The sequence below is a fragment of the Podarcis melisellensis genome, assembly GCF_964234715.1.
Source record: "Podarcis melisellensis genome assembly, chromosome: 17".
Taxonomy (NCBI): domain Eukaryota; kingdom Metazoa; phylum Chordata; class Lepidosauria; order Squamata; family Lacertidae; genus Podarcis; species Podarcis melisellensis.
Genome location: NC_138534.1, coordinates 4,464,389 through 4,482,058, shown reverse-complemented (window position 1 = coordinate 4,482,058; position 17,670 = coordinate 4,464,389). Strand labels below are relative to the sequence as shown.

The following is a 17,670-nucleotide window of genomic DNA, read 5'->3' as shown; positions in this document are numbered from 1 at the left end:
GAGGAAGTGGTTGGTGTGTTTGGGGTTTGTAAGCAAATATCTGTATGTCTGTATCTGGAACATGGCTTGTTGCTTCCATGGTCTGTATATCAGCTGGCAGTTTTTTGTGGGCTAGATTTGGCATGGGGGCTGTCAGTTGCTGACCATTGCCTTAAAGCCAGGGCAGGGACAGGGGGGAACCAAAGGACACTGGAAATGTGGCAGGATCACTTGCAGGGTCAGAGAAGAAGTGGTGGTGCATGTAGGTTTAGAGCAAGGGAAACAAGCAAAGCAGACAATTACTGCAGACATGGAGGGAGGGGGAAGGAATACCTGGCATTCCACAGCCAAGGCCCTTGGGGCTGGAATCTGTGATTTACCTTCTTCCCCTCTGAACTGCCATGTAATTTTGAGTTCTCTTCCCTCCTCCACACCTTGCCTACTTCCAGCTTTTATGTCCTGCCCTTCAAGCTGTTCTTGGTCACTTGCAGGCAGCCTACTTATTGAACATTCATTATTATTCATTTGCACAAAGGTTCTGGGGACCTTCTATGATGGCAGCTATTTACCGAGCGTTCATTCTGATTTGTTTGCAGGGAATCTATACAATTGTTCAAGTCCACACCATAAATTTAAAGCTCTGTTAGACCACTTGAAGAGCCATGACTTCCTGCAAAGAATCCTGGGCACTGTAGTTCGTTAAGGGTGCTACTCACATCACAGAGCTACAATTCCCAAAATGGTTTAACAGCTCTGTGAGGGGAATGGGGTTTCCTAACAACTCTCAGCACCCTTAACAAACTACAGTTCCCAGTATTCTTTGGGAGAAGCCATGGCTCTTAAAGTGGTAAGGTAAGGTAAAGGGACCCCTGACCATTAGGTCCAGTCATGACCGACTCTGGGGTTGCAGTGCTCATCTCGCTTTATTGGCCAAGGGAGCCAGTGTACAGCTTCTGGGTCATGTGGCCAACATGACTAAGCCGCTTCTGGTGAACCAGAGCAGCACACAGAAACTCCGTTTACCTTCCTGCCGGAGCGATACCTACGGTATTTATCTACTTGCACTTTGACATACTTTCGAACTGCTAGGTTGGCAGGAGCAGGGACCGAGCAACAGGAGCTCACCCCGTCACGGAGATTCGAACCACCAACCTTCTGATTGGCAAGTCCTAGGCTCTGTGGTTTAACCCACAGTGCCACCCGTATCCCCTTAAAGTGGTATAATGATGCATAAAATGTATGTTGTGAATGTCACCATTAAGCCATTGTTATCCCACATTTCCCAGTGTATTTCCCTGTTACTCTCATTATTTATTTATTTTTAAGCCTGAGCAACAAATCCATCTTAACTGCATTGCCTGAATTTCCCAGTATGCAGCTGATTCCCACCTGCGAAATTATCAGCCGTCTGGAAGTGGCCTGTTCTCACAGACACCCTCATCTTCTGCTTTCCACTTTATGCAGGAGCCAAAAACATGTACCAAGTTCTTCTCAGGAAAGGTGCAAAATAGTGTCTTCTGCATACATTAGGCATAGCTACCACATTTGGAGTGTGCAAGTGACAGAATCCAGGAGTTCTGATTCTCAGTCCTGGCCTCTGCCCTAACTCCACCAGATGCACTGTGTCAAGGGTTGCCTTCACAGTATAATTAACTGGGTGATTCAGCCAGACATTACAGACAAAAGTCACATCCACACCAAACATTTAAAGCACATGGCTATCCCTGAAGAATTTATCCCCAACACCCTTAACAAACTACATTTCCCAAGATTCTTTGAAGGAAACCATGTGCTTTATATATACTTTAAGAATAGATATAGCCGAGAGAGAATCTATAACATATCATCAGAGACCTTCTACATTTACAGGTTTTCAACTTCACCTCTATCCTCTTCCAGCCCACAGTCTTGGGACAACGAGGAGACCTTAAGTGTAGATCTGTATTTGGCCCACATAATGGTTAGCCTGAACACAATGTAGACAAGGTCTAGAAGTCTCTTTCCGGCTTTCCCAATAACAGGCTCAACTCCCTTCCAAATTTACCAGCAAGGGTCGAAAGCGAAGGTTGGAGAGTGCTTCTATGAAGGGCGAGAATGGATGCCCAAGTTGTTTTTCTCTCTGGGATTTGCCTCTGTTGTGGATTGCAATAGATTTCCTGGCCCAAAGAATTTGACCTGGGACCTAAACTCCTCTAAGGGGGTATGTCGGTTCCCCCCATTCCTCGGCTGGTTTTTCAGGTCCCATCTGCCTCCGCCCAGTTTGCGCTCCAGAGAGCGTTGCTAGGCACCCCCATTCCCATGGAACTCCTTCCGCCAGCACCTGCTGGCAATGGGAATAATCAAACCCTCCTCCCCTAATCAGGCTCATTTCTCTCTCATCTCTATCAACACATCCTCTTCCCTCTCCCTTTAGTAATGCCCTCCCCTGCAGCCCCCTTCCATGAGGTTGGGGGGGGGGACACCAGGAACCGTGGGAACCATTCCTGCTGTGTGTGGCATGCACACAGGATGGGGAGGGGGACAGGAATAGCTCATGCTTGGGCAGCAGTTCCTAACAATAAGGCTGTAGCATGAAAAGAGGCATTTGCAGTAGTCTGGGAAATCTGGGCATGGGGTGGGGGAGGGGAACTCTTGAGCACAGGGAAGGGAATTGGGTTTTCCCAACTCTGTGCATAACTGTTTTCCCATTTTTATTTTTGAAGGGCAACCTTATAAGTGAGCATGTTCGCATCTTTCTTTGCCTTTCCCACCTGCTCTGATTCTGTTTTTTTACATTTGTGGTTGAAATAGAAGGTTGCTTGAGCAGAAGGAAGGAAGGTAGTGAGAATGGTCATTCAGAAGCCCAGTGTACACAAGACATTTGAAATCCTTCCAAATATACAATGCACAACTGTAATCGCTCACAAATATTATCTTCTGGTGTGATATTTTCTTAATACAAGAAGGGTGTTGGCTTCCTGTGCCTTTGAACAGAGTATTTTTTTTCCTTCTCAAGGTCAGTTTATACTGAGCCTTCCTGGGGAGAAGGTCGTATGAAGAACATCGGAAGCTGCTTTAGACTGAGTCAGACCTTTGGTCCATATCACTCAGTATTGTTTTGCGGTGACTGGCATCAGATTTCCAGGATCTCAAAGGGGTCTTTCCCAGACCTGCTGCTGGAGATGCCAGGAATTGAATCTGTGTTCCAGCACTGATCTGCAGAGTCTCTCAAAAAATGAATCTGTTAGATATATAGTGGTACCTCGGGTTACATACGCTTCAGGTTACATACGCTTCAGGTTACAGGCTCCACTAACCCAAAAATAGTACCTCAGGTTAAGAACTTTGCTTCTGGATGAGAAGAGAAATCGTGCAGCGGCGGCGTAGCGGCAGCAGGAGGCCCCATTAGCTAGAGTGGTGCTTCAGGTTAAGAACAGTTTCAGGTTAAGAATGGACCTCCAGAATGAATTAAGTACTTAACCCAAGGTACCACTGTACTAGGACTGTTTATCCATCATGCCCAGTATTGCTTGCTTCCTCTGACTGGAAGCAGCTCACCGGGTCTCAGGCAGAAAGTGGTCTTTCCTATCATCTGAATAATTTTAACTAGAGATTAAAGTTGAGACCAGCGTGCTCTGCCACTGAATTATGGCTCTTCACTATTAATTAATTAAATTTATATACCACATTTCATCCAAATTTAAATACCACACTTTATCCGAAGATCACAGGGCAGTTTACAACATAAAAACACAAAATGCTAACAACAACAACAATATACCCCCACCCCACAAATATTTAAAAGGCCAAAGACTGCTTAATGGCCAAACGCCTGGTTGAAGAATATTTTCCCTATGCAGCCTTTAGGTGTCTCCCACAAGGAGGCAAGGAACCTGCTGACTATTTCTGATTCTAGCTAGGCGTTGCAACAATATTCTGTTAGATGGCCAACCACGCCTTCCCTACCCCCCAGGCCGCCACCAAGTCATTTTGTAAAAATTAAAGGATTCTGTGGATTCACATGGGCTGGAAGGTTGCACCCAAACTGAAGAACTACATGACTCATATTGCTCAATCAATTCAATCTAGAAGGCTCATGTTCATGGGCACTATCTGGTACCCAATAAATCGGTACTCTCTAAGTATTAGCTCAATAAAGTATTATTACATGACAATGTGATGTGCAATGTTTAAATTATGCATCCTCATCAATAGGTTAATGAAATGAGCAAGCTGCTAGGCCTCCCTTTTGCATTGTCATAGACCAAGGTTCACAATGACCCACTTTGTGAAAATATAATGGGAATCTGTGGCCCTCAATGTTGTCAGAGTGAGACGCCATCTCCCATCAGCCTCAGACAGGTAATAATCAGAGGTGGTGGGAGCGATGGTTCACCAACATCTGGGGGGGGGCACCAGTTCCCCATCCCTGCACAACACAAGACCATATTTGGTATAAATCATGTGTGCTGTGTTTCTTTTACAGTTCACTGACTCATGTTTTTTACATAGTTTTGTAGTGCCTGTGGTTGGCTATATTTACAGGCCTTTGCCTTTGGGGGTCTTTCCTTTAGAGTTCAGTGTTTCTCCTGTACTGTAGCAAAGGAAAAGATGCAACAGCCTCACCAGAGATGACCCTGGAGGCATCATTAGAGCAAACTTTCAGGGCGGGATCTTGGGCTCGCTATGCCTTGTATGTAAGATGTGGTCCATAGCTCAGGAAAGCAACCTCAGAACAGTGGTATGTTTGGGCCACCCTAAATGGTCTTACTGGGCACTCAAACATTGAACAATAAAGTATATTATTTCGCTAACTTCAAAATGCGGTGAGACAGCCCTGTGGCGCTCTGGGGGCTCAGACTGCTGTCCTTTCCTGACAGCCCCACTTTCTCAAAACCCACTGGGTCATAAAGAGTAGAGATGCATCAGGGAGGGGGGGGAGGTTGGAGAAAGAGACTTTCTTTGATTCTGCGCCCATTGAAGGAGGCAAGAGATTGGAAGGTTATTATTAAATCGGCAATACTACATAGAAAATGTGTAAAGATATGAAAAATGGATGATTGAAGGAGGTACTGGTGGAAGTTCAAAAACTGTAAATTGGTAAATATGGTTGTCAAAATTATTTGTTAAAGAAAAACTTAATAAAAATTTATATATATATATAAAAGGAGGAGGCAAGAGATGTGCCGCGCTGCTCCTGTGAGCTGCACTCCTGGAAGCTACATCCTGGGCTCTGTTGTGCAAGAGCTGCCCCATCCCATCTCCGCTAGATGCCAAAGTAAGACTGGCGCCATCCTGTCTTTTAAGAGGAGCTCGATCAGGTGGGTCGCCCGGTGCGAAGGGTGCGCTGGTGGGAAAGAGCTGGATTCTGGAGGGGGGTGGTCTGCCCACCTGTCAAGGCGTCTCTCTCGCCTCTCCTCCTCCAGCCGGATCTGCCCCGGGCTCCTTCCAGCACCTCGCACCCCGCCTTCTCCGGCTCCGCTGCCAGGGACCCCCCTCTCCCGGCCTCCTGCAGGTGCCGCCTCCTCCTCGCTGGGGAGAGGCCAAAGGTGCGGCTGGCAGGATGCAAACCGCTCCCGAGGAGCGCGCCCCGGAGCCTCCTGGGCCCGCCTGGCACGAGAGGGGGCGGTTGTGACACACAATCCTGGCGCAGGTAAAAGACCTCTCAGCTCCTCCGGACTTTGCTCCTGGAGCCAGATTCTCTCCCCCCCCCCCTACCACCCAAAGGCTATGGGCAGTGGCGTAGCGTGGGGGGTGCAGGGGGCGCAACATCTGGGGGTTAGGGTTAGGGGGCGCAAATCCACGTGTTAGGGGGGTGCAAATTACTTGCCCCGGGTGCTGACAACCCACGCTACGCCACTGGCTATGGGGCAGATTTGGAGGAGCGCCCCATAGAAGGCAAGGAGGGATCAAAGACACGGGCGCAGGGCTGAGACCCCCAGCTGGGGAAGGTCTTCCCCATCCCCCGCCCCTCTGCCCGGATCCCTCCTGCTCGGGGAAGGAGGGGGCGCCACGCCGCCTCGGCAGCGCTTCCCTCTTCGGCTCCGGGAGCAGCGAAGGGGTTAAGGCGTCCCGCCCGTCTCGGGAGAGGCGGCTCTGCGCTCGGGCTCCAGGAGGCAGAGCAGGAACTTGCACGCCGATTTGCACGCCGGCTTTGCCCGGCGGGGCGACGTGCAGCCGCTTCCCTTTCCCTCCGCAGAGCGACAAAAGCCCGGACCCGGCGGCTGGGGAGGCGGCGGGCAGCGATGCGCCTCTTCCCTTCGCGGCGAGCGGCTCCCCTCCGGAGGAACAGCCCCACCGAGAAAGTTTCGGGCGCGCCGGCGGGGGGACGTGCCCGCGGGCTCTGAGTCGCCGCGTTGGTCGGGAAGCGGGAGCAGCGCGGGCGAGGGGCGGTGAGTGGCGTCTGCGCCTTGCCGGAGTCTCCGCAGCCCCGGCCACGATCCTGGCCCTGCTCCTTCGCCCCTTCTGTGTCCCAGGAGGAACAGACTGCCACCCCACCAACCTCCACGGCAATCCTCGCTTGCAGCATTCCTCCTCTCCACTCCTGTTATTTATTTTCCTCTAAAGCGGGGGAGGGGGGCGCACACTTTGCGCCGCTTCTACTTCGCTTCTCGCTTTGGCTCTGCGCGCCTTTACCCAAAAGACGTTCCGCGGGCGCTTGAGTAGGACTCGCTCCCGGGAAAGCGCGCAACTTTGGGGTTGCAGCTTTGGTCCGCGATGCAGCCGCTTCTGGGGTGAGGGCCGGGCAGCAAATAACGGGAGGCTTCTGTCCTGCTCAAAACAAAAGTGTGGCGGATCTGGGCGCGGACCTGAGTCTGGCACCCGAGGGGGACACGGAGTTCTTGCGTGTCGAGGGAGAGCGCGAGAGATGTGGCCCAACATGCAAAGCAGGGGCCCTCGATTTCGGGGGCGAGCCAAGCCCCTCGGGCTCCTGGGGCCATTGGGGACTCCATGTCCCAGCATGCCCTGCTCCGCTTAGCTGCACCTGGCTCAGGTATGGAAGCGACAGGTTGCAGCACGTCGGCGGAACTAGGGACAGGGCAGGGCAGGGAGAGCCGAAGGGACGGGACTGGCAGGCAGGCAGGCAGGCGGATCAAAGCGCCCAGCCCGAGCCCCGCTGGCACGGAGTGGGAGCTGCGCGTGCTGGCGGGGCGCGCGGAGGGGGTGCTGCTGGCATTGTCCCCTGGCACCTGTCGTGTGGCATGGGGAAGATTATAGCCCGGCTGGGGCTCGGGGAGGGATTGCTGCCGTTCCTGCCCCCTTGGGCTGAGAGTGATGGCGTCAGGAGGCCGCCGCCGCAACATCGGTGCCCTCTCCAGAATGAAGGGGGCCGGCCCAAGGCGAAGGGCTCCGGGCGGGGCGCCGGCAGGGGGCGCCATTTCCCGGGGTCCAGGAGCCGGCCAATGAGGTAGAGGGTTTTTTGGGGGGGGGTTGGGATCCAGCCCCCATTTGGGGACTCCCAGCCCGCCTCCCCCAACTTCAAAGTGCCGCCGGCCTGAGGGAGAGAGCCAGAATGGCGAGGGGGGAGCGCGCAGGCGGGGCGCGCAGAGGGAGAGCGAGCCTTTGAAGTGCCCAGGAGCCGCGGCCCCGCTCGGGTTACAGCGCCTTGGCCGGGCGCCGGGGGGGGGGGGCGGGCGAGGCAGCGCCTTTGATCTGGCGCCCTCGGACGCAGCGCCCTCTAGGCCTCTCCCCGCCAAGCGCCCAGGGGCGCGCGCCTAGCCCTCGCCCGCTCCCTCGCCAGGTGCCCCGAGCCCGGCAGAAGGAGGGCGCGCCTCCAGGTGTCTCTCTCTTCCCACCCAGGTGTCCCGAGGACTCCCTCGGCCATGGCGCCCTGGGCACCCCTCCTGCTGCTGCTGCTCCGCTGCTGCTGCCTGGGCCAGAGCAGCCTCGCCGGCGCGCCCCGGGTCTACCTAACCTACAAAGGTAAGAAGAAGAAGGAGAAGAGGGCGGCTCAGCGGGACTCAGGTGAGGCTCAGGGCTGGGGGTGGAGGAGGACAAGGCCGCGTGGGCGTCGCCTTCCAGGTGGGCACGGAAGGGTAGCGGGAGGTGTGGCACCACCGGGCAGTGCCCCCTGTTTTGCCCCCTGGGCAAGGCTAAGTATCCAGCACCCCGCCTCTCAAATTGCTAACTTCACTCTTCAGAAACGCACGTCTTGTAGACATAAGATTCTTCAAAATATAAAAGTAAAACATCAGGAATTTATAAGATGTAACCAAAACTAATCTGTATCAAATCGTGCCCCTCAGAGGTCTGCACCTGAGGCAGCTGCCTAGTTGGTCTAATGATAGTGCCGGCTCTGGTACTGGGGCAACTCTGGGATTGGCGCTGCTTAGAACTGAGAACTGTCATGGAGGGGTGTGTGGTTTTCATTGCATTGTATCCAGTGTTAGTCCTGCTCAGAGTAGACCTGCTGAAATTGATGGACATTACTAACTTGGGTCCATTCATTTCAATGGGTCTACTTTGAGTAGAACTTAGTTGGCTAGAGCCCATTGCATTATTTTATTTTATTTTATTGATATCCTGTCTCGAGGTTCAAGGCAATGCATTGCACACAGTTCTGGTTCCCCTCCTTTTTATCCTCTCAACAACTCTGTGAGGTAGGGTTAGGGAAAGAGGTAATGACTAGACAACCAGTGAACTTCGCAGCTGAGCAGAGATTTTAATCAATCTCTCCTTAGTCCAACACTAACCATTACACAACACTGTCTTTCCATACTATAATGTGTATGTTTGCTTCTGTCAGCCAACCTAATATGGGGTTCTCATGGCAGCAGGCAGCACCAAAAGATCAGGATAGTTAGGGCTGTCAGCTGGTGAAAGAAACCGGTAAGCTGATTAAGCCATGCAAGATTTTTAATCAATTGAGCAACTGACTGTATCTGCATTGGTTTGCATATGAATAAAACTACAGTTCTGAGGCAGGAGTGTAGCATTCTTCAATAGTGGGTGCATGTGGGTGTCCCCACCCCAGAAGAGGCATTCCCTCCTTGGGAGAAAGTTGGAAGGGGGTGATTCCTCTCATCTGAATGTGCTTGCTGCCTGCGAATTCAAACATATGTGCATGGGTAAAAGCTAGTGAATTATTTTAAATCTGCTGCTCAGTTACCGGTATATCTACAAGATTTTGAATTGCTCAGTCTCACTGACTGGCTAAACCTTTCAGCCCTACTAATAATAATACTGCAGTATTACTGTGCAGGAGCCTGGTCATAGCTGTCAAGTTTTCCCTTTTCTTGCGAGGAATCCTATTCGGAATAAGGGAAACGTTGCTAGCTATGAGCCTGGTGGAGGGGGTGTTTGGGGAGAGAGATCTTTCACTCCTTGAATTTGCACTTGAGTTCATCTTGAGGATCTCCACACGTGGCTTTCTCTATAATGTTCACTTGCTGTGTTTGTACTCCAAGATCCTTGGAATTGTTTGAAGTCATAGCCATTCATTGAGGAGGAGGAGATTGTGTGTTGATCAGTCAGAAGGCAGGTTGTATGTGAGTAAGCAGTGACATGAAAGGGAAGAAGAAAAACAGGGGCAGATTCACAGGTGCTTGTGGCAGTGGTGGACAAGGGCTTTGGGTTGTGTGTGTAAAATGTAGGCATTTCACAACTCTAGCATGACGCAAGGCCACTTGGCTAGAGAGATATACAATTGGCTCTAAAACTTCCTGCACGATGTTGGGCCAGTCACTATCTCTGATCCTAGCCCACCTCACAGGGAGACCGTGAGGATATAATGGGTGCTGTGTGCTGCCATGAGCTGCTCAAACAAAGGTGGACTATAAATGTTGATATCTGCCCATCTGCAAGTGGAGGAGGACATGAAGATGCCCTTTTTGCATGCGGATGAGGCCCGTAAGGAACAATGCCACATTTATCACCATGAAAGTTGGTTGACGCAAGGAAGCATGGATGTTCCTTTATGAGAACCACATAGCCCACAGTAAGGTGTTCTAGAACAGGCATGTCCAACAGGTAGATCATGATCTACTGGTAGATGGCGGGGTGTACCTGGTAGATCCTGGTAGATCTTTGTCCCCTCAGTGATCTCCTTCCCCCCCCCAAAAAAAGGGGGAAAACAACTGGCTCAACAACTTTGCCTTTCCCAAAAAAGCTCAACAACTTTAGTCCAACCAATGACAATGGGTAGATCATTGCCAGTTTTTCTATATACTGTGAGTAGATTCCAGTCTATTGGGAGTTGGACGTTCCTGTTCTAGAAAATAGGTACCCCTTTCTACCTATGTTTATGCTTGTGCAGTGGGTCCCTCCACGGGGCAACAGGAAAAGGTCTCCTGTCAGATCAGGAAATTTGTTTGTTGGTATCTGACCAATGGTCTGGATTTTTTTGGCTTGGAATTCTGGCAACAGCAGCCAACCAGAATCCTCAGAGAGATTTGCAAGCACAGTCTGATGCCCATGTCCACCCCTCATTGTTAAGCCTTCTGATGTGGTAGCCAGAGAGATGCTGTTTTCCTTTATGGTGGCTGCGTTTTTGGCTATTATGCCTAGAAGCCACCATCAAAGTCTGTTTTCCTTACATTCATCTAATTGTGATTTTTTTAAAAAATTGCTTTTTTCTCATTGTAGCAGCCACACCACCATGTGGCAATAAATCCCATAGTCACCACATAATCATGCAGCCTTATTCCTGCAGCTGTATGTGTGTAGTCTCACAATAAGCAACACCTTTTCGTGTGCTGGCAAGTGTGTGAGCAGTTGGTTACACTTAAATGGGAATGTTTAGCCACAAGCAGATCTTTGGACAGGGATCGTCAGCTATACATGTGAACTATAAAGCCATTCACACATGAGCAAAAGTGAACACATTCCCACAATGGTTGCCATAAGTTGTATGTATATAAGCAGCATTTTGTGCCATGTGTAGGACAGCACGAGTGGGTCATGCAGTCAATGTGCGCAGGGCCAAGTCTGCTTGTGTGAGTTTCTCTCCCTGATGGCATCCTATGCAGCAAATCATGTCAATTCATGTGCCAATGACACCTGCGAATTTGGCACAAGCGTCACCTTCAAGGCATGCCCTTGCATGCTGAGATACCGCCAGAAGGCAGGAAAATCGCCTAGACCGTGTTCTTACTGTGGAAAGTGCCTTACTACAGGTGTGGTTTTTCCCCAGTTGCACAAACGCATGCCATTGTATGTGTGGGTCCTCTGCTGTCATGTTGGCTTCTGCTGCTGCCCTCCCCCCATCCCCAAATACATCTCCTGTGACCTTGCTGGGTTCCCCCTACACTCTCTGTTCTCGGGGATTCCGGGATCTGGTTACTTGCCAGTCACAGGGGGAAAGGATTTCCCAGAAGGGCTTAAAATACCCAGCATGCCATACAGAGAAGAGGCTGGAACAGACTTGGATGGATTCCCCTTTTCAAAGCACATTGTTGGGAAGGGGAAGTGAGAGAGATTGGGGCAGAGAGGAGATTGTTTAATTGCTGGGGGAGTGCGTGCCGCAACCCCCATTACGGGCACCCAACCCTCTGTCCTCTTTGCAGCCCCTTTCCCCTCCTTTCCTTCAGCTAAGGCATTTGGTGCTAGCCCAGCCCTTGAAGTGGATGGGTGTGCATGTGTGTGCAAGAGAGCGAGAGAGAAACATCCTTGGCCAAAGGACAATTCATTCCTTTTGGCAGCAGCAATCCTGCCTATAAAAGGCAAAGCCCTGAACACCACTCTGCCCAGTGTGTGCGTGCGCATGAATGCACACATGCATAGACACGTGTGTTTGCCTGTGTCTGTGTGCACCCATAGGACTGCATGTGGTGAGGACGCATGTCATGGATTGCAGGCTTGGGGAGTCAGTGATCTCATGTGGAGCCTGGCCAGCTTATGTTTCATGAAGGCAGGAGGGTGTGCAGTGGAAGTATGGCTGGGCATTACTATTTGGGAACAGTGTGGGGAGAAGAGCGTTGTGCAGTTGCTCTTTGTGAACTGAAGCCGCTTTGTTGCTGCAGCCTAGATTGCACTGTGGGCTTGGCCAGGGTGTGGCAAAGATCTGTGCTGGGGGCGCAATGTTCTTTGTGGCTGTTCAACACGTCTGCCGCATGAAGAGCCCATGCACCTTTACAAAGCGGGTTCTGCTTGTGTGTGCCTTTGATATGGTGGGTTCTCCTGCTGTTGCACAATGTGGGAAGGTCACTTTTTTGTTCATGTCCAACTGATTGTCTACCCTGTGCCAAGGCATGTAACAACATTTTATTTTTTGGTGATATAAAGTAGAACCAGTGAGGCCACCCAGTGAGCTTGGGGCAGAGGGGACAGCAAGTTCTATTGCAAGGGTCATTTGCCACTCGTGCTGACTTCCAGAGGCTTGTTAAAGTTCATGGCTTTCCAAAAGTGTTGTAGTCTTGCTGTGCTAACAGTAGTATGTAGATGCAGGAGGTGTCAAGGCAGTTTTATTGGGAAAAGAACATAGCCCCAACTAGTCCAGCATCCTCTTCCCACAGTGGCTAAGCAGATGTCTATGGGACGCCTCAAAGCAGGACCTGAGAGCAAAGGCACTCTCCCCACTTGGGATTCACACCCACTGGCATTCAGGAGCATCCTGCCTCTGACTGTGGAGGTAGAACATCGCCTTGGTGGCTCGTAGCTGCTCATAGCCTTCTCCTCCATGAATCTGCCTCATCCTCTTAGAAGCCATCCAGGTTGCTGATGACCATCACTGCATCTTGTTGGACTGGATTCCATGGCTCCGCTGTGTGAAGAAGAACTTCCTTTTGCCCACCCTGAATCTTTGAACGTTCAGCTTCATTGGGTGTCCCCAAGTTCTACTGTTATGTGTGAGAGAAAAAGTTTTCTCTGTTCACTTTCTCCTTATGCCATGCTAAATTTTATACACCTCTGCCATGGACAGTGGTACCTCGGGTTATAGACGCTTCAGGTTACAGACTCCACTAACCCAGAAATAGTACAGTCATAACTCGGGTTGAAGTAGGTTCAAGTTAAGTATTTTCGGGTTGCGCTCCGCAGCGACCCAGAAGTAACGGAGCGTGTTACTTCTGGGTTTCGCTTCTCGCGCATGCACAGACACTCAAAATGATGTCACGTACATGCACAGAAGTGGCAAAATATGGCATTCACAGACACACAGTCACATCTTACGTTTACTTCAGGATGTGAACGGGGTTCCGGAATGGATCCTGTTTGTATCCAGAGGTACCACTTTACCTCGGGTTCAGAACTTTGCTTCAGGATGAGAACAGAAATCGCGCTGCGGCAGCGGGGAGGCCCCATAAGTTAAAGTGGTACCTCAGGTTAAGAACAGTTTCAGGTTAAGAACGGATCTCCAGAACAAATTAAGTTCTTAACCCGAGGTACCACTGTATTCTCTTACTTTCCTTTCTTCTAAACTCAAAGGCCCCTATGTTGCCGCTGTTCCTCAAAGGGACTTGCTCCATCTCCCTGATCAGTTTGGTCACCTTTTCTGAACCTCTCCTAGTTCCACCATACTGTATTCTTTTTTGAGGTGAGACCACCAGAACTGCACACAGTATTTAAAGTGCTGTTGCGCCAAAAAATTGTATAAAGGCATAATGATATTGACAGTTTTATTTCAAATTCCGTTCCTAGTGGTTCCTAGCATGAGATTGGGGGAGGGCGGGGCAGCGGCAGCAACTGTTCCACGCTGTTTTCACAACGTCTTAATTGACCTATCCACTACAACCCCATGGTCAGGTAGTGAATAGGTGTATTGGAGTAGGTGTTCAAACCATTTAAACATGTTTTTCACCAACAGTTATCCAGGGCTAACAACCAAGTGCTTTATTTGAGGAACAATGAAAATAAATTCAGTCAGCTGAAGTCTGGGATGAATGCAATTAGAACTAGTAATCTCCTAAACACATTCCCACTCAGCTAATCCCCTCTACCCTTCATCCTCTCCCCCCTCCACTGTCAGCCGACAAAATTTGATCACCATCCCAACTGTCAATCCATAACTGCCTCCCACATTTCATGCCCCAACTGATTTCCTCCAAACACTAACCCCAAACATGGTTCCTTGCAAGAGGACACCCCACCTGGTTCTAATAAATGTCTGGTGACAGTTTTTAATACCTTCTCTGTGTGGAAATGGACAAAAGGAAGTACCTCTTCCCACAGCACATACTCAAACTATGATATTTGCTTCCACAGGATGTGGTGACAGTCACCAGTTTAGACGGCTTTGAAAAGGAGATTAGACACATTCATGGCAGATAAGGCTAGCAATGACTACTCATCATGATAGCAGCTATGTGCTCTGAGCTCCAGTCTTTGCAGGACAACAGCAGGAGAGAGAGCTATTGCACTCATATTTGGTGTGTGGGCTTCTCAGGGACCTCTGGGTGGCCACTGTGACCACAGAATGCTGGCCTAGATGGGACCCTGGTCTGATCTAGCAAGGCTCTTATTAGTGGCACATCTCTGGTCTGGATATACATTTCAGGGAGTCTTCCTGCACGCTCCTGAGAAAGTTGCCCAAATGCCTGTTGTGCGGTTACAGGAAATGATGTTTTTTATTTGTTTGGTTTTTGGCTGGTAGAAGCCTCCCTCCACCTTGGCTGTGCAAATTAGGGGCAGCTTTCAAAGTATTCTGTGTATTGTTGTGGTGGAGACACATCTAAAGCACCATCCAGTGTGGTGGAGCCAGTGTGGTGTAGTGGTTAAGAGCGGTGGACTTGTAATCTGGTGAACTGGGTTTGATTCCCTGCTCCTCCACATGCAGCTGCTGGATGACCTTGGGCCAGTCACACTTCTCTGAAGTCTCTCAGCCCCACTCACCTCACAGAGTGTTTGTTGTGGGGGAGGAAGGGAAAGGAGATTGTTAGCCGCTTTGAGACTCCTTAGGGTAGTGATAAAGCGGGATATCAAATCCAAACTCTTCATCCATTGCCACTGTTGGGCCCAATCAAGGAGAGAAGACGTGAGGGGTTTTCAGAGCCCCAAAAGGTCCTTTTCCTTGCAGATTTGTGTTCCTTAGCAACTATGCCTTTGTTTACCCAGCAACAGAATCACCACATGAATTTCCCCAGACAGAAAAAACAACAGCATGTTATTTCCAGAGAGATTCCAGATTTATCCCATGTAAACGTCATAAACACATTCTTTCTCCAAAGTCTCTGGGGTCCCATATAGACAGCCTCCCAAACTGCTGCTGGCATGGCAAGAGCACCCTGTGGTATTTCTCCCCTTCCTGTCGGAGGAGAAAATCAGGGAAGTTGTACCTTCACCTAACACCTAATAATTAATTATCATAACTGACGGTTTTCCACTGGTAATTATATAACACTCAGTTTTCATATGGCACAGGTGGGGAGTGTGTGACCCTCCAGATACTGTTGGCCTCCAAGTCGCATCAGCTCCAGCCAGAATGGCAAAAGGCAAAGGATACTGGGAGTCCAACAACATCCAGAGGGTCACAAGTTTACCGCCACCACCTCCTTTATGACTGAAAAACTCTCCCATGCCCTCTCAAGTCGCTGCTTATAATGCCTAAGAAATAATCCAGTTTTGCTTGGTTGTGTGTATATCCCTGAAAGGGGTCCCCAGCACTGCTGGTGTATGCAGTGTTATATAATGGTCATTGTATACATCAGATCTGGGTATGCGTGACACACCCTGCCCTGGGCATCCTGCCATGGGGCTGCCTGACATTTATTGCAGAGTGGGGAATGATAGTCTCCCACCTGCCATGTGTTAATGCTTGGGGAATTCCACCAGGTTCTCCGGGTTCTGTCTCCGGCGTTCAGACTCAGTCGGTAGGCTGAATCGGAGCAGAAGGAACAGAGGAGAGGGCCCTGGAGTCCTGCTCCTGCACTTACTTTTGTTCCTTTCATTTTAATTCCTCATCCCACTCAGGCTCCTTTCCCTCCCCGCTCCCCACCTGTCTCCCTCTCTGAGCTCCCCGGAAATCTGCTCTTCTGCCCACTTGTCCACAGGGATTAGGCCAATTTCTGTCCCTGGTCTCTGAATTCTTGCCCAGACTTGGCTGCAGAAAGTAGCTGGGCAAAGAGGCTGGTTGTCCTCTGGCCACATCCCCAAGGTCACCGCAGGTGGGAAGCTCACCAGGCCACTCTCTGATCTTCGCCTCTGGAATGTGGCCAGGGGGATTGCTGGGGGATTTAGGCTCTTTGCTGTACCAGCCGCTGATCGCCCTCCCCCCACCACCCACGTCGGCTCCGCCTTAGCCACTTCATGGGACCAAAATACCCCCTGAGCTCAGCTCAGCTCGGCCTGAGCCCAGACCAGGGATCACATAGATTAGCTTGCTCCCACTGCTGCCCATTCTATGGGGAAGGCAGCAAGAAAGAAGGGGGATGAGGACGCTTGAGACTTACCCTCCTTTTGGAGGCCAGTGGGCTGAGGGAGTGGGCTGGCTTGTGGGACTGACACTTGACTCCGAGGATGTCTCTCCCCAGAACTCCTGGAGACACGCACTGCCCGCCCCTTCAGCTTTTCCTTCAACACAAGCGATTATCGGATCCTGCTGATGGACCAAGACCAGGAGCGGCTCTACCTGGGGGCACGAGACTTCCTGGTGGCCTTGGATCTTCACAATATCAACAAGGAGCCACTCATTGTAAGCTCTGCTGCAGAGGGCCTCAAGGAGAGCCACGCTTGGTCAGAACGAAAGGGGCCACATTGCCCAGCATTTATGGGGTTGGGCTGTGGTCCGTTGGATGCGTCCAGAAAAGGCTGGGTTTGGTTGGTGGAGGAGGTGAAGAAGAACATGGGATCGGCTGGAGCAGAGGCAGCCAGGGAGATGGGCACCCTGGATTCTTGGCCAAGCTTCAGAAGGCAGCTAACTGCAAGTGCGTGAAGGCCTGGCATGGAGGGAGAAATACCTCCAGTCTCTCAAAGCCAATCCTCATCCTGTTCATCTCTCTCTGTCTCTCTCTGCACAGATTCATTGGCCAGCACTTCCCAGCCACCAGAATGAGTGTCGCCTGGCAGGGAAGGGGCAGAGGGTGAGTCGTAGTTGCTGCTCCATCGCTCTCTTATTATCACCCTGGGTATCACCTCACAACAGCTAGTGGGTTTTTTGGTCTAAATGCCCCAAATCCCTGTGGAAAGACCATTTGTCAATGTGGCTATGGCTGTCCCTGAATCCATCTGACTCCTTATTTTAGTTTCTTACATTTATATCCTGCTTTTCTTCCATTGTGGAACCTGAGGAGGCATGCATGTGGCTCCCAGGCCCAGAATTGCTTACCTTCAACAAGATGATGTGCATTCAGGCAATACTCCTGGGTTTTCTTGTGTACCTCTAAGAACAATATTACCCCCCAAAAAGCAAACAAAGCTGTTACCTCCATGACAGCATCTTTGCTATCCATTGATCCTGCATAGCCTGTTTCTGAGCTGTTGTGTTTCTAACAACACTACCCAATCTGAAAGTTAATCTCTGAGCAATGCCCCCCACCAGAGGTCAGCTCCCCTTCCTCTATATTTTTTGGGGAAGGGACAGGGTGAGAAAATGGGGTTTGAGCCAGTGTCTGGCTGCCAGGAGGATGTTTGCCAGCTCATGCCCTGTTTCCTCTTTACCCTCCAGGGTGAATGTTTCAACTACGTCCGGCTTATGCAGCCATTGAACCGCACTCACCTGTACGTGTGTGGAACAGGGGCCTACCACCCAGTCTGTGCCCTCGTCAACCGTGGCTGGCGCTCTGAAGTAAGCAGAGAACCTGGATTGCTTCCCGCTGGGAGGAGAGCCACAGCTCAGTGGTA

At 50.7% G+C, this 17,670-nt stretch overlaps 1 protein-coding gene across 3 annotated transcripts in view; it reads left to right on the top strand.

Moving 5' to 3' along the window:
* The first annotated feature begins 5,133 nt into the window (after positions 1 to 5,133).
* Positions 5,134 to 17,670, top strand: part of LOC309359830 (semaphorin-3F-like) — a 31,789-nt gene continuing 19,252 nt past the window's right edge. Inside the window, exons 1-5 of one of the 3 annotated variants that reach the window (XM_081894025.1) lie at positions 5,134 to 5,236; positions 7,759 to 7,881; positions 16,362 to 16,522; positions 16,848 to 16,910; positions 17,495 to 17,614. In XM_081894025.1, coding sequence (XP_081750151.1) covers positions 5,140 to 5,236; positions 7,759 to 7,881; positions 16,362 to 16,522; positions 16,848 to 16,910; positions 17,495 to 17,614 — 564 coding nt within the window. In that variant the 5' untranslated portion in view covers positions 5,134 to 5,139. Of the gene's footprint in view, positions 5,237 to 5,484; positions 5,612 to 6,002; positions 6,351 to 7,758; positions 7,882 to 16,361; positions 16,523 to 16,847; positions 16,911 to 17,494; positions 17,615 to 17,670 lie in introns of those variants that run through there. The other 2 variants (XM_081894027.1, XM_081894026.1) reach the window with 2 other exon arrangements.